Below are 10,946 nucleotides of genomic sequence, written 5' to 3'. Positions count from 1 at the left end.
AAATATCACACTGACATGGGTACACAGACCCTTCACTCAGTACTTAGTTGAAACACATTTGTCAATGATTACAGCCTCAAGTCATTTTGCATATGATACAACAAGTTTTGCACACTTGGATTTTAGGATTTTCTGCCATTTTTCTCTGCAGATACTCTCAAGCTCTGTCAGGTTGGATGGGGTCTGTTGGTGGACATCCATTTTCATGTCTCTCCAGAGATGTTCGATTGGGTTCAAGTCTCTGGCTGGGCCACTCAAGAACATTCACAGAGTTGTCCCTAAGCCACTCTTGCATTGTCTTGGCTGTGTGCTTAGGGTCATTGTCCTATTGGCCCAGTCCTGAATGTTTTGGACCAGGTTTTCATTAAGGATATCTCTGTATTTTGCTGCGATCAGCTTTCCTTCAACCCTGACCAGTCCCCCAGTCCCTGCCACTGAAAAACACCCCCACAGCATGATGCTGCCGCCACCATGCTTCACCGTTGGGATGGTATTGTGCAGGTGATGAGTGGTGCCTGGTTTTCTCAAGACATGACACTTGGAATTGAGGCCAAACAGTTCATCAGACCACAGAATCTTGTTTCTCACAGTCAGTTTTTGCAAATTTCAAGCAGCCTTTCATGTGTCTTGCACTGAGGAGAGGCTTTCGTCTGGCTACTCTGCAATAAAGCCCAGATCAGTGAAGTGTTGCAGTGGTGGTCGTCCTTCTGCAAGTTTCTACCATCTCCACACATGATCTCTGAAGCGCAACCAGAGAGACCATCAGGTTCTTGGTAACCTCTCTTACCAAGGCCCTTCTCCCCCATTGCTCAGTTTGGCCGGGCAGCCAGCTCTAGGAACTGTCCTGGTTGTTCCAAACTTCTTCCATTTAAGAATTATGGAGGCCATAATTGGGGCCACAATGCTCTTGGGAACCTTCAATACAGCCACATTTTTTTTTTTAGCCATCCCCAGATCTGTGCCTTAACGCAATCCTGTCTCTGAGCTCTGAAGGCAGTTCCTTTGACCTCATGGCTTGGGTTTTGCTCTAATGTGCATTTTCAGCTTTGAGACATTATATAGACAGGTGTGTGCCTTTCCAAATCATGTCCAATCAATTGAATTTGCCACAGTTGGACTCCAATCAAAGTGTAGAACATCTCAAAGATGATTCAGATAAATGTAATGCACCTGAACTCAATTTCAAGTGTCATAGCAAATGGTCTGAACATTTATGTCAATGTGATATTTCAGTTTATTCTTTTTAATACATTTGCGAAGTTATCAAAAATCAGATTTTTGCTTTGTCATTATGGGGTATGGATTGTAGATTGATGTGAAAAAAAAAAGAATAAATTAAAGCATTTTAGCATAAGGCAACAACATAACAAAATGTGAAAAAATGAAGGGGTCTGAATATATATATATATATATATATATATATATATATATACATACACACACACACACACACACACACACACACACATACTACTGTTCAAGAATTTTAGAACACTAAATCATTTTTGTTTTTGAAAGAAATCAATGCATGTGTTCACGAAGTATGCGTTAAATTGATAAAATATTGCTAAAACATTAGTAATGATTCAAATTAGCATGGAAAAGCCCCATTTTCAATAGTCATTACTCGAGTCAACCAAGAAAATAATCTAATGTGCTAATTTGGCACTCAACTATTTGTTATTATTATTAGAACAGTTCTGCTACTTAATGAAGTGTAAAAATCACAATACAGTTTACACTTTATGAAGAACCGAGTACACTTGCATCTCAAATCACTTTACACTTTCAAGTCAAATTTGGGTTTTGAAAATGGCCAAAAAGAAACATTTCTCCTGGTATTCATCAGTCTATTATTTTTTGAAAGATGAAAGCTATTCCATGCACTAGTATTTTGAAAGAAGATATCAAACTGAAACAGATGCACAACTACAAGAGCACAAGTAGGCCTACATCAGAGTCTCTAGTTTGAGAAACAGACCCCTCACAGGTCCTAAACTGGCAGCTTCAATGAACTGTGTTCAATGCTAAACACTTGGATTTTTGCAAGTAGATGATTCTTAGATGAATAGAAAGTTTGAAGTATACAGCTTTTAAATAGAAATAGTCATTTGTAACATTATAAATATCATTACTGTAATTCTTGATCAATTTAATGCATCCTTAGTGAACAGAAGCATACATATCTTTCAGAAACAAAATGTTTTAGTGTTCTAAGAGTTGAAAATTATATATATATATATATATATATATATATATATATATATATATATATATATATATATGAAGAGACATATTTCTTGAACTTGATGTATCAATTCAATTAGTCAATATCATGCTTTTGAGTAAATGAAAAGGCTGACACAATATGAAGGTTTTAAAAATAAGCGTGGTTTATAAAACCCAAATATGACAGGATCACCAAAGTGTATACATAAACACAAATGAGATCATCGGTGGGACCATCATAGTAATACACTCAACATTTACAAACTACTTGTTAAATGGGGGAACTGTGAGAAATGTTCTCTTTTTATGTCTTTATTTAATCACAGAACCACAATTTTATTCTATTTTTCTTGAAGTCTTAACGCTCAAAAGTACAATCATCTATCAACTACAAACATTGTCACAGTCATTTGTTTAAGAAAGGATACAACATCGAGATAGGAGATATAAAAGATGCAGAGATATCAAGCACATAACATCATGGGTTTAGCAAGCAAAAATCAACATGTAGCTTTTGTCCCCCATGAAGAAATGATGTCTGGGCTTGTGTAATTCAGTGCTGTATTTGAAAAGTAAAAAAAAATCATACAAGATTAAACCCCTTCATTTTGAGGGTTCCTCTCATAACAAAACCCATAGTTAGGGTGAATAAGAGAATTTTAACAAGTCGAATCCTCTCCTCTCACCTGTCATTTCTTATCAGTGTTCACAATATTGACACAAAACCACGGTCACCCAACATGAATAAGTGTAATTAGTGCAACACGAGTAAGTGTCATGAATAGAAATATTCACTTACATTTAACAGATAACATTCCATATTCACTAAAGCCTCTTAAATTGCACTATTTTGACAGAATTCTTATTTAAGACAGTGTGGGATTGTGACAAATTAAATTAGCCTTCATCTAACATAATACTGCTCATTTTAAGCAAAACCTCCAACTTGAACATAAATCATTTTTTACAATAAATTAACCAACATCTTTTTACACATGTAAAAAAATGAAAAATAAAACTATTTACAGTGCGAAACAAAAGTAGCATGCAGGCAGGACAATTGATAATGCACAAAAGGAGTGGTTGGGGCAAATTTGTGCCATTTAAGGTGATTTTGGATCAGATATATGGATAAAGTCTATAATTTATTCAGTTTGTGTGTGCGCCCCTTGAAAGTCAGTTTTGAGAGCTGAAGACAAAGCAAATTAAGACACAGTGTGCCAAAAGCTTTCAGGTCGTTTTAAGAATGGCACGGTTGACATTTCAGTAATATTAATAGACAAAATGACCTATACAACACAGCAACAACACATTTTAGAATGAGGATAGCACTTTATCTTTTTTTGCAAGCACAAATCTCATAAAACACGAGTGCAAACTGTTTTTCCCGGTTGTCTATGCAAGACAACATGCTTTCAAGACAACTGAACATAAACATTTTGCCTTAAATGTCTGTTTAAGCAAGACAAAAAACTTTTTAAGTAAACTAAAATGTTATGCTCACGAACACAAAACCTGCTATCTGTACATAATTTTTCATGAAGCATGAACAAACACTTTCCTTTTAAAGAGCAATTGAGAATAAGAAACAGAGAATCAGGACAGAGAGAGAGAGAGAGAGAGAGAGAGAGAGAGATTACAGTTCAAAGATTGTGCTTGCAAAAATCCATCAACGCAAGCTACTGAAAAAAGTAAACAAGCAAAATATCAGCTAAAAACAGCCCTGGTGTTTTCTTTTTTGATGACAACAATGTATATTAATCATAACAGTATTAACAGTAAGAGTATCGTAAGAGTATCCTTCATCATCTATCAAAGTATTGTGATAAAGTGAAAACAGACATGAATGAATAAATGATGTTTCACCTCTCTTCTCCTAAATGTGCAGTTTGAAATTCACAGAGAGAACAGTTTATATATTGTAGTAATATACGTCTCTCAAAAATGTACTTTTTAAATCATCTAAACACATTTTCACATCAAAATGTAAAACTGATTGTAAACAGGTCAACACATTAAAGTGTCAAGCAAGCAAAAAAATAAAATAAAAATTGCCACCATTATTAAGGATGTTGGTCAGGAGATTTGATAAAAGATACCTCCTCACCACATAGGAACTACAGTTAGATGCACAAAATATAACGGCACCTTTTTTGGTTCAACACAATACAAAATTCGAATGATATCACAACCATAAGAATAATAATTAACTGGCAGTGTTTGCATTTCCTCTTTGGCTTATAATGTTATGGCAAGTGATGCAAAATGCCACGTAGGAAATGCATTAGCTCCATAAAAATGTCTTTCTTTTAGTTAGCAGTTGCATTTGTAAAAATTTAAGATGGGTGGCAATTATTCATGATTTATTTATTTATTTTAAGTTAATTGCATCACAGTTATTACAGTTCAAAGGATCATGATATCTTTTGCAGTGGGTAATATTTACCCAAACATGACTTTTAATGTCGACCTGACAAGTTTGCTTCCAGTAGTTGCACTGGTCAAAGTAAGACAGAAAATAAAGAATCTATATTGAGGACAGCAGAGTTTAAACTAAGTAAACCTTTAGTTTTACATCAGCTATTCTTCTCCGAGGGAAAAAAAAAACACATACACTCCATTCTCTTACACACACATTCATGGCAAAAATGACAGCTTTGATAACAAAGCAATGCATGTAGTAGAAACATATTTGGATATTAAATATGATGAAAAGATATAACTCTAAACATGCTTATGGTTTTAAATGGTTTGGAAATGTCAAGCATTTCCTAAAAGTGCCACCAGGGCCCTACTCTGATGTCATGACAACGAAAAACCCCCCAAAAATTTGAGAAATAAAAAATATGAAAAAAAAAAACAACAGCTAATGAGCTGTTGCTATTTCTAAATGAGCTGCGGCTATAGAGTGTGGACTATAGAGTCTGTGCATTATATAACTATTATTATAACTTTTCATGTTATTTTTTAAAATGATAATTCTCTCCTCCCTGTAGATTCCTAGTTATTGTAAGTTTGTAAACAGTTGTCTGCAGTAATATAGTTTCAAAAACCAAAACAAAAGTACAAAAACGTATCAATATAAAGAAACACAATTAAAAAGTCTAATAAAAAAGTACCTTGTGGAAAATCGGTGTGTTTCCGTGTGTCTGTGTTTGTAGGATATTACTGTTGTGTCCTGATATGTCTCACAGCTGTTTTTGTACCTGTCTTTAGATGGGTTTGAGAGTGTGGGAGAAAATGTGTGTGTGTGTGTGTGTGTGTGTGTGTTTAGAATCTGGTGTGCTGAGGCAGCTCTGTGAGGAACTGCTAAAAAGCTGAGAGAGTTGGAGTGACAGCGAGATCTGGATTCAGCTGAAAGCTTCGTCATCCGTATCCTCAATCAGCACCTTAGTGTCCTTCTTAGACCTATGAGACACACACAAACACAAAACCAGCCACATATGTCAGAGCAGTTAATAACAGTAAAGTCACAGAAAATAAACATTAGGGGTATTATTATTTATTGAAGAGCATTTAATAATTTTTATATTTTATCATTACTGTATATTTAAAATTACTCATTAAATATGGGTGTTTCTTCAACTTTGGGCACTTTTATCCCTGTGAATTTTTAGAAAATAATAAGCATTTGTTATATATATATATATATATATTTATTTTTTGTTTACTAACAATGTCCAACAGTGTATGTACATGCATCACAGGAACTAATCTCTGTTTCTGTATTGTCTTCAATATAATTTTGTGCCAGAAATTACAGTGATGGAAATGACATTTTTAAAGTTTTTGAGCTAATTTCATAGCGAACAAAATATTTCCTAAACAAATATCCAAACTTTCAGAAAAACTTTTGCAAAATTGTTTGGTGTGGTGGAAATGACAGCACAACTGCCATAATTTTCATAAAACTTATAGAAATAAATTTCACACATTAAATATTAAAATGTTACAAAAAACATTATTACAAAAAAATATTTTAGCCTATTTAAAAATTTACAAAATTTCTATTTCATTTCAAAATTCCATCAAATTCAATTATGTAATTTGTTACAGGATTAAATGAATATAAAATATTTTATTTTACTTTATTTTGTTAAAAATTACTCAATTCAATTGTTTTTTTTTGTTTTTTTTTTATGAAATTGAAATTTGTAAATTTTATCATTATTTTTTGAGTGTTTTTGTTTAGGTTATCATAGTTTTAAACATTAAATAATTTGTTTATTTGTTTTTGATAATGGACTTTCATAGTTTAGTATTGAAAGTCTGGATCAGGGACAAGGCTAAAACAATACAATCTAAACCTTACAGGCATTTGAAAAATTCCAAAAATATATTATGAATGTATGGTAATAAAAGTAATGAGTATGAGTAATTTTTATTGTGATCTTATTCTAACAAATAGAAAAAAGTTCTGTTCATTTTAATAAAAAATAAAAATCAATCTATCTATCCATTTGTCTATCGCCTAAAAATGAAAGCTGTCAAAAACATTGAAAAAAACAAACAAAAAAACAATACTGTAAACATGCACAGTTTTGTCAAACACAACTTTGTCTTTGTCAAATCTGGAAATTTCTAAAAGTGAGAGTAACATGCATCCTCAGTAATAATGGTTGCTATGTCCCAGATCAAATATAAATTCTCTTACTGAGAGGACAGCAGTGGCCGTCGTAAGGACAAGCTGTAGCTGCGCTTCCAGCTCTTTTTGCCCTGTCTGTTCCGCACTCCATCCTCCTGGTCCATCATCTGCTCTAGAAGCGTCTGGTCATCAGCATTCAGAGGAGCCACTGAGATGTCTCGCACCGCTCGGAACTCACCGCAGTTATTCAGGTGCTCATTCTCAAGACGGAGGAAATTCCAAACAAAACGTCTAGGGGAAATGAAAAGAGAGAAAGACAGAGACAAAGAGAGTTGTCATGTGGCTGGGGAATGTATGATGTGCCAAAAACAAAAGAATGCAGAATCAAGGTAAATAAGCTCATGTTTTTGGTGTTCTGCAAGCTTCAACTTCTCACCTAAACACTTCCAGAGGAGCTAAAATGGTAACCACGATGTCCTCGATTGAGGGAATGGCAGTCATAGAAGTCAGAGCGATCTGCAGAGTCCAGGCGAAGCGCAGTATCACATCTTCTATTATGGCACAGTAGTAGTAGGCCTTAGAGGAACAGGAAATGACACCATGAGCATTGCTAATGTAACAGATACATTTAGAATACATATGACTCTATGAAGTTTGAGGTAAGTATATGTTTTTTTTAACAACTTATGAAATAGGAATAAACTTAACTTAATGCTAGCTTTGGTCTTTATAATTTTATTTTGACACACAATCAATTTTTTTCTTATATGTCAAAATGTAAAATGTTAATATGAGTGGATTTTCTCTCTCCACGTGGAATGTGAATGGGTTGGGGCACCCCATATAAAAAGAAAGGTTATTTATTTTCTTAAACTTTTCTTTTCTTTCCTCTTTCCCTGCAGGAAGCTGAAATATTTGGGAAGATATGGGGTAGACATGTTTTCTTTAGTGCTGTTTCAAGTAAGAGCAGGGGAGTCATTACACTGATAAGTAATCATCTACAATTCAAATGTCTCAAACAGATTAAAGATAAATTAGGAAGAGTCATTATTGATTTAGCAGAAATTCAAGGGCAAAGGTTGATTTTGGCTAATATTTTCGCACCTAACGATGATAAGGCTATTTTATAGATCTTGAAGGGATGTTGCAAGCCGCTGGCACCTCATGAAATATTATTGGGAGGAGACTTTAATCTATTGGTGGACTAAATCCTTTATCACAGTGTGTAAGTCCCCTAGAGGAACATTGACACTTCACAGGATATGTAAAAATATTGGTCTTACAGATAATTGGAGACATTTGAACCCATCTGGTAGGGACTATACATTCTTTTCATCAGTCTTAAGATTTATTGTAGAATAGATTTAATCTGTTGTTTATTGCTCAATTGGAAACATCTTAGTCTCAGATCATGCTCTGGTGAGTTTAGAGATGTTGCCACATACGGAGACAAAGAAATCTTATAGTTGCCGATTTAATGTATCCCTTTTGCAAAATCCTGAATTTTTTTAATGTTATCCACTGTGAGCATGGCACTTGGTGGTTCTTAGGGGTCGGATCATACAATATGCCTCATTCACCAAAAAATCCAAAGCACGAGAACTTGTGGAGTTGGAAGGGAATATTAAAAGTGCCGAGGCAGAGATGAAATGCCGAATGTCCAGGTACAATACTATTTTGTTACGGAAGGTGGAGTTTTGGCTTTTCAGGGCAAGACAGTCATACTTTGTGTAGGGGGAAAAAGCAGGGAAGCTTTTGGCTAGAAATCAGAGTGTGTGTTTTTCTACCATTCCCTCAGTGAAATCAGCTGGTTTTAAAATATTTACCTCGGCCATTGATATTAATAATGCTTTTAAATAATTCTATCTAGATCTCTATAGTTCTAAGTCTTCGTCTACTGATGAAGATATTGGAAACTTTGTGGAACCATTAGAATACCCTAAACTGATGACTGAGAAATTTGTTTTTGATTCTGAGATAACCCTACAGGCAAGGCTCCGGGGCCAGATGGCTTTGCTGCTGAATTTTTTAGATCTTATACTACAGAATTGGCTCCAATTTAGTTAGAAGATAATACAGAATCATTAAAGAATGGAAAGCTTCCGCCAACCATGACACAAGCTTGGATCAGTCTGATTCTCAAAAAGGACAAAGATCCAAGTGAGTATAAGAGTTACCGTCCAATTTCCCTGATCCAGCTAGACGTAAAAATAATGTCAAAACTTCTGGTTAACCGATTAAGCAAATGTATGAAATCTCTTATACATATAGATCAGGTGGGGTTTATTAGGGGCCGTAGCTCTTCTGATAACATTGTGTTTTATCAATATCATGTGGTCTGTGGCGAATGATCAGACTCCGGTCTCTGCCATCTCACTTGATGTCAAAAAGGCATTTGATATGGTAGAATGGATTATATGTTTAAGATTTTGGATCAGACTCTGGATGCTACCATCTCACTTGACGCCGAAAAGGAGTTTGATATGGTAGAATGGGATTATCTTTTTAAGATTTTTGAAATATACGGGTTTGGAAATACTTTTATTGGATAGATTAAGTTACTTTATTGACACCTGGTAACGGAGGTACAAACAAATGGATTCATTTCAGATTATTTTACTCTGGATAGGGGCACCCGGTTGGGTCACCCTCTTTCTCCATTATTGTTGCCCTGGAACCATTAGCAGCTGCGATAAGGATGATGATTTTCCAGAAGTGGTGGCAGGTGGTATGGCGCATAAGCTTTTGCTCTACACAAATGATAATTTTATTATTAGTCTCCAATCCCACTAGATATATGCCTTGCCTCCACAGAATTATTAATACCTTTGAATTGAATGAAATGAATTGTATTCCAAAATTCAACCACCTGCTACAATCTCTCCCTGTAGATGTCCCCCTCTCTTATTTCAAGCAATTTGTTAGCATAGAGAATCCTTCATTTGGAATGGTAAACCTCCCAGATTACATTTCAATAAGTTACATAGGCTGATTGACAAAGGTGGGCTAGGCCTACCCAAGATTTCGTTTTTTTATTATGCATTCGGTCTCAGAGATTTGGCTCATTGTTCGCTTCCACCTGAGAGTCCCTCCATGGTTTTATAATGAACGGGAATTTCTTGCCCCTATTTCGCCATTGCAAAGCCTTTCTATCAAACAAATCAGAGAAGTTAAATTACACCCTGTTATTTCTCATTTGCACTCGGTATGGACAAAAGTGTCCAGTGTGTTTAATTCTGATATTTATTTAAATGTTGCCTTGAGGATATGCTGAACCCAAAGTTATGTATTAATAAGTCCCCTTTCTGCTGGTCAGAGTGGATTGTAAGGGAGGTTAATACGCTCAGTGACCTATATAAGAGTGGAGTGTTGAGAACCTAAGTGGTTCAACATTTTGGGATCCCCAGATCTCAGGTCTTTAGGTATTTACAGCTGCACCATCTGCTATGTACTATTTTTGGGAGTAGTATACACCCCTCTAAAGCAGCAGATACTGGGAGTGGTGATTACTCCTTTTGGAAAAGGTCACGAGGCATCAGTGCATTACTCCCTGCTAATTCAGAGTTTGGGGGACAGAGCTTTAACTTCTATCAAGAGATTATGGAAGAAAGATTTAAATTGGTATTGGAGGAGGGAGTGTGGGCTAGGATCCTAAAAAAAGTCAAGTCTGTATCTAGAGATGCAAGGGTGTGTCTTATGCAATTCAAGATCGTACATAGATTCTATTGGACCCCTCCTAGATTGTATAGGCTTGGTCTTAAAGACACACCCACCTGCTGGCGATGCCAATCAGAAGATGGAGACACAACCCTGTTTTTTGAGGGTGTGTTAAGATCCAACAATTTTGGTTGAAGGTTCAGAGTTTTGTGTGTGACGTGTTGGGCACTCAGGTTTCGTTTTGCCCCAGACTCTGTATTTTAAGCAAACAAAATAGGGGATAAACATAAAAAATGGGGATCTGACCAGTGTTATGAGAGGCAGATAGATTGTTTTAAGGGGATGGAAGTCGGCTGGAGCGTCCTCATTTTGGGAGTGGTGCGCTGAGATGGGGAAGTTGGCTGCTTTCAAGAGGTGTCACGTAGAAGACTGGGGATCTGGGATTAATTTGACGGGAAATGGGGCATTTTGGGGG

The 10,946-nt window shown here is 35.5% G+C and overlaps 1 protein-coding gene across 1 annotated transcript in view; it reads right to left on the bottom strand.

Moving 5' to 3' along the window:
* Positions 1–2,379: 2,379 nt before the first annotated feature.
* The window catches only part of LOC127631158 (xenotropic and polytropic retrovirus receptor 1 homolog), a 111,611-nt gene continuing 103,044 nt past the window's right edge, over positions 2,380–10,946 (bottom strand). The window contains exons 13-15 of the mRNA XM_052109167.1: positions 7,251–7,390; positions 6,884–7,105; positions 2,380–5,637 (exon numbers count right to left, since the gene is read on the bottom strand). Coding sequence (XP_051965127.1) covers positions 5,580–5,637; positions 6,884–7,105; positions 7,251–7,390 — 420 coding nt within the window. The 3' untranslated portion in view covers positions 2,380–5,579. The remainder of the gene's footprint in view (positions 5,638–6,883; positions 7,106–7,250; positions 7,391–10,946) is intronic.

Source organism: Xyrauchen texanus, chromosome 37 (genome assembly GCF_025860055.1).
Source record: "Xyrauchen texanus isolate HMW12.3.18 chromosome 37, RBS_HiC_50CHRs, whole genome shotgun sequence".
NCBI lineage: Eukaryota > Metazoa > Chordata > Actinopteri > Cypriniformes > Catostomidae > Xyrauchen > Xyrauchen texanus.
This window is presented reverse-complemented; position numbering and strand designations above follow the sequence as displayed.